This window comes from Mchenga conophoros, linkage group LG18, assembly GCF_057382185.1.
Source record: "Mchenga conophoros isolate Kocher_MC1m ecotype Shallow Benthic linkage group LG18, M_conophoros_male_GT1.1, whole genome shotgun sequence".
NCBI classification, from domain to species: domain Eukaryota; kingdom Metazoa; phylum Chordata; class Actinopteri; order Cichliformes; family Cichlidae; genus Mchenga; species Mchenga conophoros.
Window position 1 is genome coordinate 1,441,723 of NC_140543.1, and position 17,744 is coordinate 1,459,466.

At 45.1% G+C, this 17,744-nt stretch overlaps 2 protein-coding genes across 2 annotated transcripts in view; one reads left to right on the forward strand and one right to left on the reverse strand.

Annotated features, from left to right (window-relative positions):
* Positions 1–8,941: 8,941 nt before the first annotated feature.
* The window catches only part of trdc (T-cell receptor delta constant), a 53,079-nt gene continuing 44,276 nt past the window's right edge, over positions 8,942–17,744 (forward strand). The window contains exon 1 of the mRNA XM_085254443.1: positions 8,942–9,078. Coding sequence (XP_085110569.1) covers positions 9,036–9,078 — 43 coding nt within the window. The 5' untranslated portion in view covers positions 8,942–9,035. The remainder of the gene's footprint in view (positions 9,079–17,744) is intronic.
* LOC146552816 (uncharacterized) lies at positions 11,466–17,733 on the reverse strand. Its single transcript, XM_085254288.1, has 2 exons — positions 17,545–17,733; positions 11,466–13,710 (listed from the first exon to the last, which is right to left on the reverse strand). The coding sequence occupies exons 1-2, from the start codon at positions 17,714–17,716 to the stop codon at positions 12,380–12,382; spliced, it is 1,503 nt and encodes a 500-aa protein (XP_085110414.1). The 5' UTR covers positions 17,717–17,733; the 3' UTR covers positions 11,466–12,379.

The following is a 17,744-nucleotide window of genomic DNA, read 5'->3' on the forward strand; positions in this document are numbered from 1 at the left end:
TGATCACACTAACAGGTCGGTTAAAGCAGGAAGAAGAAATGTCTTTAAAGGATCTGTTTGCTAGAAATCACTGGAACAGGCGCTCACAGTTTAACATCGTCTTTAACAACATTTATCTCTTCCTTTAGGTGTCAGCTGTGATCAACTCACTGCAGTCAAGGATGAAGAGTCCACTGTAGAAGGAAACACTCTCACTCTGTCCTGCACCTATCCCCAAATTTCTCCTGGTAATGACTTTTTTTGGTATCAGCAATATGCAGGAAAACCACCAGAGTTCCTCTTCTACATATCAGGGATGAATATTTCAAGAAAGTCAGAGTTTCTGAAATCAGCTGCAAGATTCTCCACAAAACTGTCTGGAAAAAACCGTCTGAACCTTCAGATCTCCTCTGCTGCAGTGTCTGACTCTGCTGTGTACTACTGTGCTGTGAGGCCCACAGTGACAGGAAACAGCAAAACTCTGCACAAAAACCTTTGGAGCAAAGACAACAGAATACTCCACAACATCCACTAGAGGGAGCCACACACTGTTAAACCACTTTTTACTTTTTCAGTTCTGTATATTTTTCTCTTCCACTGACTTCACTATTTTGTGGGCCCTGCCCACAAAAGTCAAGTTCAACTAATGAGATGATTTCTGTCTGCAGAGCAAAAAGTTTCAAGATATAAAAGCACAACCTGGTGAATCTTCTGCAGTGGAAGAACATTGTTCATGTGCTGTCTGTCTGTCTTCAGCAGCTCCAAAGACATGTTGCTGCACCTCTTTTTGTTTTCATCTCACTTCATAGGTGAACTTTTGTCTCTTTCTCAGAACGCAACATTTCTTTCTCTGCTCTGAACTCTGCTAGAAATGAATCATTGGTCTGGAGGATTTTAGATTTTTACTTCTGTCCTACTTTTCCTCATTTCCACTGTCTTCTCCTCTCAGCCTCATGGACAATGTTAGTCTGATGTCTTAATTTCTTCTACTTTTTCCAGGACTAACAGCTGGAGACTCAATCACTCCTCAACGAGATAAAGTCACTGAAACAGAAGGAGAATCTGTCACACTCACATGTAAATATCAGACAAGTTATAGTAATGCTTGGCTTCACTGGTACAAACATGATTCTGACCTTCAGGCTCCTCAGTTTATACTCCTGAAACAAGGAAAAGGAGGCAGTGGTCAATATATTCCTGATAAACGATATGGATCAGAAGCATCACCAACATCAACTACTCTGACCATAGCAGCCCTAACCCTGGCAGACACAGCTCTCTACTACTGTGCTCTAGAAACACAGTGATACAAAGTGTAGAAGAGGCTGTACAAAAACCTGAACACAGATATCTGACTACTCTTCAAAGAGGAGGGAAGTGGTATTCAAAGCACAGCTTCATATCAGATGGATTCTGCTAATTCCTGTTTTATCAGAGTCACTGTGGTTACAGCTGCTAATGAAACACTGTGGGAGGATTCACATGAGCAGCAAATCCACATCAACCACAAACCAACTGCAGGAACGTTCAGACAGGAAACACGAAAGCAAATCAAAACAGTGAAACGTGGTCGACGGCTAAGTAATCTGAGAGTCTGTAACCTGGAAATGATCCAAGTATGTAGGTAAGGTTTTGGATGATTTCATAATAGACAAAGTTTTTCCAAAAAAAAAAAAAAATCCATAAATCTGCTGTGTCTGAGAATGTGTGGTGGATGTTTAATGGACTGATTTCCATATAACACAAAGCAGCAGTGTTTTCATCTCCAAACCTTCAGCATGTCTGCTTTTGAAAAATATGAAAAAGATAAGATAACTCTTTATTGTCATTGCACAGTCATACATAGTACAGTAGTACAATGAAACTGGAAAACTGTCCTACGTCGGCACTACATATAACACAACACGACACGATACGACACATCACAACGTAACAAACAACACAACACACTATAATAACTTAGTATAAAAAAGAAGAAGAAGTGTATGTGTATTGCACACTGTTATTATTGCACATTAATCATTATTGCACCGTGTTATAAATATAAATATTATTATTATTACTGTTTTGTTAACCCCCCCAAAAAAAGTCCAGGGAAGTAGCCAGTCAGGTCAGCTGTTAGCATTGATCAGGGCTATTGCCCTGTTGTAAAAGCTGTCCTTGAGTCTGTTTGTTCGGGACCTCAGCAGCCTGAACCTCCTGCCAGACGGCAGCAGCTTAAACACCCGGTGTCCTGGGTGTGTGTCGTCCCGTAGGATGCGGCGTGCCCTCTTGAGACAGCGAGTGCTGTACAGGTCCTTCAGGGAGGGAAGAGGATGTCCAATGATTTTTTGGGCCATATTGATGACCCTCTGGAGTGCCTTTCTGTGTGCTGTGGTGCAGCTGGAGAACCACACACCGATGCAATATGTCAGCACACTTTCAATGGAGCAGCGGTAGAAGACGGTCAGCAGCTCCTTCTTCAGGTTATATTACCAACGCTTGGTGCATGAACTCCACTACTACTGAGAGTCACTGCTCACCTAATGCAGAGTTTTTAATGGTCAAATGCAGACCTTATTATCTCCCCAGAGAACTCACTTCGATCATACTCACTGCCGTGTATACCCCCCGACGCTAATGCTAGGTTGGCCATGAAAGAACTTTCTGCAGCCATTAACAAACACCAGAATAAACACCCCGAGGCTGCTTTTATTGTTGCTGGCGACTTCAACCACACCAACTTAAAGACGGTCCTCCCCAGATTCCACCAACATGTCTCTGAGGACAAATAAAGTGTGGCCAGAGGGGACAGACGCAGTGCTCCAGGACAGATTTAAAAACACAGACTGGAATATGTTCACCCACACAGACCTGGACCAGTACGCCTCATCTGTACTGGATTACATCTCCAAAACCACAGACAGTGTCACCACCCAGAAACGGATCACCATGTACCCCAATCAGAAGCCTTGGATGAACCGGGATATTCGTCTCCTCCTGAAGGCCCGCAACACCGCCTTTAGGTCAGGAGATGCACACGCCTACAGCACAGCCAGGGCTAATCTAAAGAAGGGCATCAAAAAAGCCAAACACATTACAAAAAGAAGGTAGAAGAACACTTCTCCAACTCCAACCCCCGACGCATGTGGCAAGGACTCCAGACCATCACAGACTACAGGACCACCAAACCCTCCCCCGCATCCTCTGATGTCTCCTTCCTCAACGAGCTCAACAACTTCTATGCTCGTTTTGAGCGAGGGAACCCCACAACCACAACCAACATGACGCCAGACCACCAACCTATGACTCTCTCCCCCACCGATGTAGGAGCGGTGCTGAGCAGGATCAATGTCCACAAGGCTGCAGGCCCTGATGGCATCCCCGGGCGTGTTCTCAGAGCGTGTTCTGGGGAGCTTGCAGGAGTGCTCACAGACATATTCAATCTGTCCTTGGCCCACGCTGTGGTACCGGCCTGCTTCAAATCCACCTCCATCGTCCCGATACCCAAAAACTCCAACCCATCTTGACTCAATGATTACCGCCCAGTAGCACTCACCCCCATCATCACTAAGTGCTTAGAGCAGCTGGTCCTAGCACACTTCAAATCCTGTCTCCCCCCCACCCTGGACCCCCACCAATTCACATATTGCCAGAACAGGAGCACAGAGGATGCAGTCTCCATCGCACTGCACTCTGTCCTCTCACACCTGGACAACAACAACACCTACGCCAGAATGCTGTTTATAGACTTCAGTTCAGCATTCAATACAATCCACCCCTCACAACTCATCAGGAAACTGACAGACCTGGGCATCAGTTCCCTCATCTGCAAATGGTTACTGGACTTCCTGACCAACCGGCCCCAACATGTCCGGCTGGATAACCGCTGCTCATCTACAATCACAATAATAATAATAATGATACATTTTATTTAAAAATAGCGCCTTTCAAAGCACCCAAGGACACTGTACAACAGATAAAAACACAAAAACTGGAAATATACACAATAATAAGAATAACAGATAAAAGTTAAGAGCATACAGAGGTTTAAACATAAGCAATTTTAAACAGACGAGTTTTGAGGGTGGACTTAAAAAGAGGGAATGAACTAATATTTCTGAGGTCAGGGGGTAAGGAATTCCAAAGTCGAGGGGCAGAGCAACTAAAAGCCCCGCCCCCATTGTAATCAGACGAGCGGAAGGAACAGAGAGAGAAAGAGAAGATGAAGATCTGAGGCACCGGGATGGGATGTTCATCTGTACTAAATCGGAGAGGTATGGTGGAGTGAGAGAATGAATAGCCTTAAATGTATAGAGGATTATTTTAAAATGGATGTGAAATTTAACCGGGAGCCAGTGAAGCTGCTTCAGGATTGGGGAGATGTGGTGGGTAGAGGAAGTCCTAGTAATAATACGGGCAGCAGAGTTCTGGACACGTTGCAGCTTGTTAATGGATTTTTGTGTGAGGCCAAATAATAGTGAGTTACAGTAATCAATTCGAGAGATAACAAGATTATGGACGAGAATGGCAGTGGCATGAGGAGTGAGGAAAGGGCGGAGGCGATTGATGTTATGGAGTTGAAAATATGCTGCACGTGTGACATTATTGATATGTGAATTAAAGGATAATGTGCTATCGAGAATGACACCCAAGCTTTTCACAGAGGGAGAGATAGGGACCAACGAATTATTTGATAGTGAGAGAAAAATCGTTAATTCTGGATAGCAATCGTTTAGTGCCGACCAGGAGAAGTTCTGATTTATTGCTGTTGAGTTTAAGGAAGTTGGGGGAGAACCAGGAATTGAGTTCAGCTAAGCAGAGGGTGAGGGAGGGTGGAGGAAGAGTAGAATCGGGTTTGGTAGAGAGGTGAAGCTGGGTGTCATCGGCATAGCAGTGGAACTGAATGTTATATTTACGAAAAATATGTCCGAGTGGAAGAAGGTAAAGGATGAAAAGATGGGGCCCGAGGACAGATCCCTGGGGCACCCCAGTAGATAGAAGAGAAGGCTGAGAAGTGAAGGATTTTAATTGAATGAACTGAGTGCGGTCAGACAGGTATGATTTAAACCAGGCTAATGGAGTATGTGAGAGACAAATAGAAGCTAATCTGCTAAGAAGAATGGGATGAGAGATGGTGTCAAAGGCTGCACTCAGATCAAGGAGAATAAGGATGGAGAGGAGACCAGAATCAGCTGCCATAAGAAGGTCGTCAATGAACACCGGTGTACCACAAGGCTGTGTGATGAGCCCTTTCCTCTACTCCCTCTTCACCCACGACTGCAGACCTGCTGATGGTTCCAACACCATCATTAAGTTTGCAGATGACACCACGGTGATTGGCCTCATCAGTGACGACGATGAGGCCGCCTACAGGGAGGAGGTGGATCGTCTGGCTGAGTGGTGCGACAGAAACAACCTGCTGCTCAACGCCGAGAAGACCAAGGAGCTCATCGTGGACTACAGGAGGAATGCTGACCCACATCCACCCATCCACATTAAGGGGACGGCTGTGGAGCGTGTGAGCAGCTTCAAGTTCCTGGGAGTCCACATCTCCGAGGATCTCACCTGGACGACCAACTGCTCCAAGCTGGTCAAGAAGGCTCACCAGCGCCTCTTCTTCTTGAGGACTCTTTCTAATGTTTATGTGTACAGTGTGCATGTGTGTGTGTGTATACAGTAAAGTAAAAACAGATTTCACAAGACTATATTCTTGTAAAACAGCGAACTGGTCACGGTCGGACGGTCTTCCCCGGGCGATCTGGAATTTTGTGTGTAGCTTCTCCCGGTTTCTCCTCTCTCCCAGCTTTGGGTTTGTTTATGGAAGTTCGCGGTTCCGGGTAGGGCGTGGCTCGGACAGCCTTCCACCCGGAAGCTCCTCCGCACGGCTATAGCCTCACCTCCACTTGATCGCTCTGCCAGCTGCTTCTAATCAGCCTCCATCTTAGAGCTGTGGTATATAAGGAAGATGGGTGGCAACAGTCGATGTTGGATTATTATTCCAAGCCGGTAGCATTCGTTACTTAAGGGAAGTTGATAGTCGGTTTAAGAGCTCTGCTAACTCAGTGTTTGCTTTCTCCTCACCTAGGAGTTTGGCTCGGCGAGGAGGATCAGGAAGCACTACGCACACACGGGATTGCACAGACGAAGGAGCACTTGGGGATTTAACTGGAACACCTTTTAGCACCTTTAACTGTTTGTGACACCTTTTTTGGAGACTGTAAATAAACGCAATCTTCTCCCTGCTAACCTGAGCTCCGCATTTTCGGTCCTCTTTCGCCTGCGACCTTGACAGAACTCCTTGCCATTGATTTGTCTTTATGTCATTTCATATGTAAATTCAAGCTAAAACAGTCTAAGTAGCTGTATCCATGGTTGCAATCTCCTTCCTAACCCACACAACACATGAACACAACTTCTTGCCTGTGTGACTCCATATGCGACCTTTCAAATGTGAGGGGTAAATAAATCTTTTCCACAGGTGGTACAGAGGTAAGGATTCTTTGAGTGCCCTCTTGTGGTTTGTGCTTTGTTGCCTTCACAGTGGACATTTATGTTCAGGAGTTTCTCAAAGACTCCCTCCACCACCGGACACACCCCAGTCTACATCAACTTCCTGGCTGAATGCAGACAGCTCTCCTGAACTGCTTTAAACAGACCAAAAGGTCTCTCCAAACTATTCTCACACCTCAGCTTTCAAGCCACAGCCCTTCAGTTCCCACCTGCTACCTCAGGAGATCCCTAAGAAAACCCCCCTTCAGTCCTTACCATGACCACCAGCGGGTCTTTAGATTGCTCCCATGACAGGCACCAATACCCTTGTGAACACTGGCCTTAGATTCTCTACTACCAAGTACACTTATGATCCACTTTGAGGTATCTGTTATAGCCAACACATGCCTAATTTAGCAGTGCTTCCCATCAGTGACGTGATGCTGCACATCCTAGAAACCAGTCTGCAGTGCTGAGGATCCACACACTTGAACACGCCTCATGAAGGCTACTTTCCAGACCATACAGCTCCCAGGATCACAGTGATGCATGAGCCTCTCCAGCTAGATATGTAGTGATTCATCGGGGGCAGAATCAATAGCCAACATAATTATGGTTTTGGACAGGAGGAAATCATGATCTAAGTGAAGTTGAAATGACCTGTTACAACATGTTAGCAAAGTAAAAAGAAAGTAAAACGCTGTCAGAAAAATAAATACTTGAGTAAAATACAGATTTCTACAGTAACAAAGTATTTGTACTTCATTACTTCTCACCTCTGCAAATAGATCACACGGACAGCGTGAACACACTCTTTAAGTTTTAGTTTGTCATCTTCCTCTCGCAGTGATGACTACAGTCTCTTCAACTAACACTGGTCTCAGATCAGTACTCGACATATTTACGATGGAGTACCAGGGCCACATTAAGGAAAATATATATTACTGATCATTTTGAGAAAAAGCTGAGATGTGGAGATTGCAGTTGTTGTTTGAAGGCGAACTTCCTGTTTCCTCTGAGTCAGAGAGCTCGTACTTCAGAATCAGCTTTAGTTAAAGGAAGGAAATGATTTGTCTTCAGCTCATAAACACAGAGAGGCGATCAGCACGAGGATGCTGAAGAGATGCTGCAGAAGCTGCGTCTGCTCAACAGGAAGAGTAGGCCCGATTTGTCGAAAATGAAACAGCTGGTCATGGACAGATGTGTCGTCGTCATGGTTACAGCCAGTAAAAAGGATGGATGTTATGTCACAGGACAGCTGATCAGTTTGTTTCACTGACTCGTCGACCGGGTGGGTGGCGGGAGCCCGGAGGGCGGGCACCATGGGGACATGAAAGACATTATGTACCTTCATGCTGCGAGGAAGGGCCAGCTGGACCGTTACAGGATTCAGGATGTCTTGAATGGAAAAGGGTCCCAGGAACCAGGGGGCCAGTTTCTTAGGCATTTTATAGAGAGAACCGCAGCAGGAGCAACAACTGAAACCGGCACATTTAGACTTCATCCTCTAAATGATCAATAATATTTTTCTTAATGTGGTCCTGACACTTCGTCATATTTCGTTCGGTCTCTGCTAACAGGTTATTAATATTTCAGTGAATATTCTCTGTGTCTAAAATATTCTCTAGTTTTACATGAGCCCCATCCCCCCCTCAGAGGGACACTCACCTGTCCTGTGCAGCTTGATTTGGGGTTTCCAGGTGATATCCAGCAGTCTGCGCTGACGGTCGATCTCTTCCTCGTACTGGACGATCGTTTTTTCAAACTCCAAGAATATTTGTTCAGCAGCAGCAGTTAGTCGCTCGTTGATGAACTCTCTCAGATACTGAACTGAAGGCATCGTTGCTGCCGCAGCTCACACACTCAGCTCACACACTCAGCTCACACAACAACAACACAACACACTCTCCGTACTGTCACACAGGAGGAAAGCTAACAGTATTCGAGCAATTTATTTTTGATCTGTTGTTTGGCTGATAACAAATTTACATTTCAGGTTTATTCAAATCTTAAATATTTAACATCTGGTTTAATGCATTTGAATTCCAGGGGCCACATTTCTTGATAAAAACCAATGATTTCACTTCCTGACAACTTCTTTCTTTTCAGTTTTTAATGTTTTGTCAAACATTAAATGCTATTTTACCTTATAGTGTTGTTTATCAGTCCCTGTGTGACTCATGTCTCATTCTAGTACGAACCACGATAAATCCTTTCTGCTGTTCATGTCAAACTTAAAGATCTTATACTAAAACAAACATAAGAGAACACAAGAAGCATTAATCAGCTCAGTGATGGAGAACATTTGGCTCGTTGTCCTTGCACACAGTGCAAAGTGCTCCATCCTCCCTCCTCACAGTGATTCAAATGCTGCTAACAGTCTGTGAACCAGGAGGAAGAGGAAGTGAGAGAAGTGAGACTCAAAGAGGAGACAGAGGGCGACATCATCCAGTAGGCGGGGCTCTCCTTCTGCACTGTGTTCAACCATTGTGTCAATAATAAGTGCTGCTGTGAAGAGAACAATTCTCAGACTGAATGTTGAACATCAGCTAGTTTCTCCTGTTGATTTAAACCTTGTTGTACAGATGGAACATTGGCTGTGGATTATTCTTGCTGCTCTTTTCTTTGGTGAGATACAAACATCAACATGTTTCCTCTGCTTAAATAAATGTGTGAGTCTGATTAATGGTGAGTTTTTAATCATGTTTATTGATCCATCTCTTCCTCTGCATGTTCTGTTCTTCCTCAGAGTGTAAAGGAGAAGACAAAGTGATCCAGGAACAAGGAGATGTCATTGCTGCTGAAGGAGACACAGTTACACTTGGATGTAGATATGAAACAACAAGAACAGGCCCCACTTTGTTCTGGTATAAACAAGAAGTGAACCGTTACCCAAAGTATATGCTGAAATCTTTCTCAGAAACAACAGAAAAATCTGAAGAGTTCAACAACGACAGATTTGATGCTAAAATCAACAAAACAGAAAAGTCAGTTCCTCTGAAGATCCAGAAGCTTCAGCTGTCTGACTCTGCTGTGTACTACTGTGCTCTGCAGCCCACAGTGACAGGAAACAGCAAAACTCTGTACAAAAACCTTTGGAGCAAAGACAACAGAATACTCCACAACATCCACTAGAGGGAGCCACACACTGTTAAACCTCTCTGGTCTGTCAGGTAGAGTCTAGTTTCTCTTCACTCGTCTGGCACAGCTGTGACGAGTCCACCCGAGACAGCAGCAGCCAGAAGAGCAGAGCTGCTTCAAATCATCGCACAAAAACATTTTTCATGCCTGTACTTTGAGTTTACCTCTGAGGATGCAGATCACAAGTCTACAAACATTTAATGCAGCAGGACAAAGTCTGCGAAGCCTGTAGGAGCCTTAACAGGCAGCACACAAACCTGCTGCACTGTGAGGTCTGTTGTGTCTTCAGCTCCACATCCTGATGGTTACTCGAGTTATCAACACTTTAGGCCAAAACAATGTTTATTTCTGAAGAGCTTTTTACAACAGCGTGTTGAACACGGTCTTCATCTCGTTAGTGTCACCTCTGAAGATGTAGTGTGAACACAAGACGTCCTTCAAACAGAAGCCAGGGAGCTCGAGAGGGCTCCTCAGCTTTGGCGCTCAATCCACAAATAACCGAGACAATAACACAGACTTCAGTCAAACATGAGAACGTGACACGGACTGATGGAAGACCTCACGTCTGTGTGCCTGCGGTCAGCAAGGAAACCAGCTGACGCGCTGCTTCTCCACCTGTCCGGTTTTTAGATTTGCACGATTAGACATTAATGTAGCAGTGAGGACACCACAGAAACACACAAGCAGGAAACACTTACAGCTTTATCGTACGGATATTATATAAATTACATCGGTGCAGAAAGCAGGCAGGGTCAGGGACAGCCTTTATAGCAAACTAATGAATAAATACAGTCGTGTCCACTGACGCACAGCGACTCACAACAAACGCAAACATGAAGAGTGTAGCACACGTGTGTGAGACACAGCTACTGCTGAGCAGACAAAACGAAACGTGGAGACTTCGTCTGTGGTTTGAAATATTTACAGTACGTAGTGTCTGTGCAGGCGCGCTGACAGCACCGCGGCTGTTTCTCTAATAAATACAATCTGAACTATCAGTATATGAAACAAGTGATGCTAACAGTCATGTTACATTTGGCTGGGGTCTGCTGTAATCTGTGATCTAACCCATGCAGCGTGCTTGTTTCAGAGAGAGCAGCTGGGCAATAACGAGCCCTTCGTGGCTGCGCAGGCAGCACGACTTGCCCCGAAATGTAAAGTATCAAAAACAGATCTTCAGCTGTGAGTCTGGGTTTTGTAGATTAAAGAGGGGAACACACGCCAACTTCAATCTTACGCTGTCCTGACATCATTCACCTGCTGTTACTCCATTTAACCATGTGCAAAAACAAGATGGCACAGCCTGCATCATAGTTAGGGCTGTGCAATATGACGAAATATATCGGACGTTGAAATGTTATTTTATACGCTATCGTTTGTTTGTATATTCATAATACTGCAGTAAAATCCACTGTTTATGGTGATACGTTTTCATGGTTTGGCCACCACGTGGATGCACAGAGAATCCCAGCATGACCAGAGAAGACGAGGCAGAACCAGGTAGCTCAAACAGACGGACCAGTCCAATCTTTTTTTTTTTTTTGGTGCTGCATGGATTCATCCATATTCAACATCCTGGATGTTTCCCACAGATATAATAAGAAGGAATATGCACGTCTGCATTCAGCAATATTTTTTTACCATATTTGTATATTGTGTGAAAGATAATAGATGACAGGCTCACGAGAGAGACCGAGTTCATACTTCGAGTTACAGCGCTCCCGTTTTACACTTGTGAGTGTTTAACTGTACGCTTGGAGCCCTTGAACACATTAACACAGTCGAGTCATCCTCTCTGTGTTTTCTGCCAGCAAACCTGCAGTAAACAAGGGATTACTTCCTCTTTCGAGTGTAATGTGAGAATGCAGAAGCGGTTTCTTCCCATCCACTTTATTTACCGTCACACAAACAGCTAGAATTGACATCCTTTGGTTTTTCTTGCCAACTAGTCAAACTGCAGTTTGCATCAGTGACATAAATAAGACATTTTTGAGAAGTTTGGAATTCTTCAGTTATATTCACAAAGATGTTTTCAGTTGAGTTGAATCAGTTCATCTTAACAGTTGATGCCAAATTTGAAGAAACGATATCGGCTTCTTTAGAATGAAGAGGACCATTAAACAAGCTGAAAAACAAAAAGTAGCTCCAGCCATCACTTTGAGCATAAAAACAAATGTATACTGTAGAGAACTTGTGTCAGACTTCATATAAACATATAATCAGTATTTGAGACTTTGCAAAACCAGCAAAGTCTCCATTAAGACAGTCCAAGTGTAGAAGGAGAGGGTATAGTGCTGCTAGAAAGTGGGAGTTATTTGTGAATTAGTTAACCCATAATGTTGTTTGGTTCATTCAGAATAATTTATTTCTCAAAATTACAGGAATTAAATGAAGTTCTGTGCCTGATAACTTAAAGAGAAACTTTCCAAGAGGTTCCCAGACTGTGATACAAATAATAAATGAGTCAGTACGGAAGCACCAGTTGAGTTTGACCCAGCATGTTTTGTATAGGACTGTGTGTGTGTGTGTGTGTGTGTGTGTGTGTGTGTGTGTGTGTGTGTGTGTGTGTGTGTGACAGAAGGGGGTTTGCCTGTTGCTTACTCTTCATCTTACTCTTCTTAAATTCCCAGCTGTTTTCCAGGTAATGTTCTCACGCTTCTTTTGCATCTCCTGTTTCTCACACTGGCTGCTTTGACTATAATCCCTTCCTACAAGCACACATGCATGCATGCACACACACATGGCCCTGCCTTTTTAACTGGCCACCAGGTGAACAACAACAACAACCTCACAGAGAGTCTTTTCCCACAGAAATGTCCGACTTCAGCGTCTCAGCTGTGTGAGTTTTCATGTGCACCAACAAACCACCATTTTTACTGAAACTCATCCCGCAGATTTTACACGAGTACGGCTTCTCGCCGGTGTGAATTCTCATGTGCACCAACAGAGTACATTTTGTAGTGAAACTTTTCCCGCAGGTTTTACAAGTATACGGTCTCTTGCCCGAGTGGATTCTCATGTGGACCAACAAACTGCCGCGCTCCGTAAAACCTTTCCCACACGTTTCGCAGGAATACGGCTTCTCGTCCGTGTGCACCGCCTTGTGCTTTTTAAGCGCCGACAAGTAACAAAAGCGCTCGCCGCAGGCGTTACAAACGTACGGCTTCTCGCCCGAGTGGATTCTCATGTGCACCAGCAGATTACCTTTTCGAGTAAAACTGTTCCCACACGTTTCACAAGAATACAGGTTCCCCCCTGTGTGAACTCTCATGTGGCCCAGTAAAGTACTATTTGTAGTGAAACTTTTCCCGCAGGTTTTACAAGTATACGGTCTCTCGCCCGAGTGGATTTTCATGTGGACCAACAAATTGCCGCGCTCCGTAAAACCTTTCCCACACGTTTTGCAGGAATACGGCTTCTCGCCCGTGCGCACCGCCTTGTGCTTTTTAAGCGCCGACAAGTAACAAAAGCGTTCGCCGCAGGCGTTACAAACGTACGGCTTCTCGCCCGAGTGGATTCTCATGTGCACCAGCAGATTACCTTTTCGAGTAAAACTGTTCCCACACGTTTCACAAGAATACAGCTTCCCCCCTGTGTGAACTCTCATGTGGCCCAGTAAAGTACTATTTTTAGTGAAACTTTTCCCACACGTTTTGCAGGAGTACGGCTTTTCGCCCGAGTGGACTGCCATGTGTCTCTTAAATGCTAACGGGTCACTAAAAGGCTTAAAGACCTTTCCACAAACATTGCATTTTAGAGATTTGGGGACTATGTCGGTGTTACACTGACTCTCTGATGTGGGAAAGATTTCTGCGTTGCTACTCTGACTTATGTTTCTAGTGGCAGTTGAAGTAGAATCGAAACTCTCGCTTCCTTCCTGATTTCGGCTTTCGTAGAGAAGAGAGCTGCGAGAGCCGAGCTGGTCGCTGTCCAGGTCAGGTTCACTGAGATCGTCATAAGTTACAGTCACCATAAAGGTACCAGTCTCCTCCTTCTGTGCACGCTGCTCCCCGTCCTGACTGATGCACAGCTCCTCCTGTTCCTCTTTAATCTGTAGAGACTGTGTTCGGCTCCTCTGCTGAACCTCCTCCTCCTCACAGACATGTTGCTGTTGGAGGTCTGAAGGCACAAATGGAGACACACAAACAAAAAGTTGTCAGAGAAATTCAGCTGAGCCAGCAGTGTGAACATGACAGACGCCTCAGGCGGCACCGATTACCACTGCAGAAGCACCGACTGCATTCTACTTTGATGAGTTCATATACAAACAAAACTTTTCAAGGCAAACAAATATTTATTCAACAATTTCCCCCAAACTGCACTAAGTTAGAGGATCTGACGGAGGCGCAAAAATCTAGCTGAAAATGAGCTGCTGACATATTTTCCTTCAACAAACAAAAGCATCTTGAACAACACAAATGTCGCGTGTTTCCATCATGTTGCTGCATGTTTGCAACACCAGACAACAGGAAATCGACTCTGAGCCACTTTGGCTTCCTTAGCGTCTGTAAAATGTTCAGCCGGGTCGGACGATTTGGTGTCCGATTACGTTTGTTGTTAAGAATGCTTTCTTGGTGCTCCTCGTCCCCCCGAGGTTCCCTTTAGAATGAGGTGCTTCCGTGCAAACAACGTGCTTGTGTGTGACTGTTTGACCTGCCACCGGGCGGACCAGCTCGTTATCAGACACAGGAGCGACTGACCGGCTGTTCTTTGCTGTTCTGCTTTCACACTCAGCACCACAGGCAGACAGTACAACATCTGCATCGCTGCAGATCTGTCACTCTCCTGCTCCGTTCCCTAACTCGTGCACAAGGCGTTAAGATAAACACTGACAGACCTCAGCTTGGCAGGAACTTGAACTCCCTGACCTGGAGGGGTCGCTCCTCCCCTTGTCGACTGAGCTCAGATCTTTTTCCTGCTGCTTCCCACTCAGCTGTGAACAACCCCACTGCAAGCTAAAAGTCACCGTCTAATGCAGTGTTTCCCATCCACTGTGCCGCGGCACAAAGGTGTGCTGTGAGCAATTATTTAAAAAACATTTAATAATTACTGGAAATAATAAAATCATTTCTGGGCATCTGTGCTTTCAATGAGGTGACTGGTAGAGCAGTTACTCTTTCACGTCAGTGGGTAGCGCAATATGACCTTGTTGAGTTAAGCCAATAGGATTACTGATGCGCACGCTACGTGGCAGCTGCAAGACGTACAACAAAGATGGATAAATATTTGAAAAGAAGAACTGCAGGCTCCGAACTGGACCCTGGATAAAATTCTAATCAGAAGACGAGCGGTGGTCGAAAGAAAGCAAAAACGGTGAGTTTGAGGCAATACAGCGAAAGTTATCCTTCCTTTGAATTTAGCTTCAGTGGAGATCCGACTGCACCGACTCTGGTGTGTTTGGGGAGAAGCTCTCAAACAGTGCCGCGGTCCCAAGCAGGCTTTGACGTCATCTCCGTACAAAACATCCCTCAAACAAGAACACAGACTATTTTGTTTGTGAACTCGCTGATAAACGGGTAACTTTAATGAGAAAAAACACGAAGGTGAAGATGCAGAGACGTTACTACTACCTGGCTGCAATGCCATTGTGAATGAGATGCTCGCCCTGACGCGGTTAAAGAAAGTCCCGCCCTCAGACGTATCGACGACACGTCCGCAGACATTGAAAGTGTGGTTTGGGAGAAGATGCGCATCAGTGGGAAGTTTGCAGCGCAGCTTGATGAGTCTACGGACATTAGTGGACATTCCCAACTCTTGGCCAATGTGTGTTTTGTGGATGGAGACTCCATCAGGGAAAACAACAGGAGAGGAAATTTTTCAGGTTACATCCGAATATTTGAACAAAGAGGACTGAAGTGGGAAAACTGCACGAGTGGCTGCTCTGACGGAGCAGCAAACACCCAGATGTTACTGTTACGCACTGTTTTCTGCACTGTGAGGCTGCCAAGACTTTACCAGCAGACCTGGCTCCTGTGCTGGATGATGTTGTGCACATCGTAAACTTCATCAAAACTTTGTTAAATTTGGGTCTTCAATTCCTGCCAGAACATCATCTTTGTGTTCATCTAGTCAGGACCAGGTTTAACACTGAGGACTAACTTGCCATTATATGTACTGCATCAGGCTACAGTGTGTCATTTTGGAACAAGCCTGGTTGGTGGTGTGCCATGGGATATTTTTAATCTAGAAAATGTGCCACGACTCAAAAAAGGTTGAAAAACACTGGTCTAATGAGCCCAAGTCCACAGAAACAGAAACGCTCTGCCTTCTGGCTGCAGCTGAAGTTGTGTCCATAAAAGTTCTGAGCAGAGGCAGCGGGTCTGCTTTCTGACTACAGTGTGAACCAAGCTCTACCTGCATTCACACAAGGACCAAACTGTCCATCCCAGACTCCCAAAACACTCCCCACAGGACACCCGAGGGCTTGCTGCCTTCTCCCAGTCCAAAACAAAGAACTGAGACGTGTAATCCCCCTGAGGGGCGACTCTCATCCATCCTACCCGGCCGTGTATTCAGGTTCGGGGATATGTGAAAATATTTCCAGGACAGTTGTCAGTCCAATGACCAATCATAGGTGATATACTCGCACAGGTGACTTTTTGATGGGCGGAGCGATCATGAACAGACTGATTCACCCATTTAGAATTTATACATTTTGTTTGGAGGTTATATTTGACCGTCTGTTGTTTCAGTTTTAATACAGATGCTCTTTCAATTATTCAATCATTTAGTTATTTATTTGAAATGCGCCAAATCACACAAAAGACTTTACATCAGAGATTTTTTAATGTTCGCTGGAAGAGACGTTTTAATTTTTAACATACTTTTTTTGATTTTGCACTTGTTGTTTGGTTGAGTGTGTGAGACAGATAAACATGGTTAGAGGCAGCTTCTTTCTGCTACCTGGGCTCATCAGCTACGATCTTCTGTTTTTTCATACTTTTTCCATCTCTGTTTCAGCCAGCTTGTCAACCAATCAGGATTCAGCGTGACCACAGTCAGGCATTAACTGTTGGGTTTTAAAGGGTACAGTAAAGGACTGAAACATGCTGGGTGCTCTGTATGCAGTGCACAAATCCAAGCAACAGTCGGGACCTGTTCCCCGACCCAGAGGCACAGGAAAGTAGTCCTGTGTGGAAACACCCACAGAGGGGATACGAGTGCCACAGAAGGCAAATCCAGGCCAGAGTGCAGCCGTCTCCAGCAGCTTCGTTTTATAACACGAGCTGTGCGTTTTGGCAAGCCCGACTACATCCTGCTGGTATCGCTCGTCCACCAGAGAAGTGGCTTTCCTCACCTCTGTGGCCAGACTGGTCAGAGAGGAAACTGCTCGAGGCACAAAGAACTGAACCCCTAAAGCCCCTCGTGCAGCTTTTTATGGGCTGTGGCCCCCAGACACTCACTCCAGGCCCGGCTCCAGGATAGGGCCTGGTACAGCTACACAAACCCCTCCAGCACCACAAACAGCTGCTGATTCACACACAGACAGAACAGGTGTGTTTAGATGAAGATAAAGTGGAACTGGTTTCAAACAGTCCTCAGCACAGCAGCAGATCACAGCGCTGAGGACGAGCAACAGCCTGCAGATCAGTCACATTAGATATTTTATTATTGCACAGCGACTTCATGTTTCCAACATTTGTTTGGAACTTTCACAAGTGCAACAGGAAACATACATTTATATAAACGTTATATTTATATGTATAAACTCCATCTGGAATAAATAATGTGCTCTGAAGCTCGACTTTTGATGTTTTCCAACTTTGACAGCAAACATAAAGGAACTGATTGAGTGATCCAGGTCAGAGAAAAGCTCAAATCCACCAGCTGCTGTTTGAATGCAGCGCAGTCCTGTCCTCTGTTTGCTCTTTGTTAGCTCACATCAAAAAGTCCTCACAATCAGAAACGTCCCGCAGAGCTGTGATCAGGATCCTCCCTCAGAGGGACACTCACCTGTCCTGTGCAGCTTGATTTGGGGTTTCCAGGTGATATCCAGCAGTCTGCGCTGACGGTCGATCTCTTCCTCGTACTGGACGATCGTTTTTTCAAACTCCAAGAATATTTGTTCAGCAGCAGCAGTTAGTCGCTCGTTGATGAACTCTCTCAGATACTGAACTGAAGGCATCGTTGCTGCCGCAGCTCACACACAACAA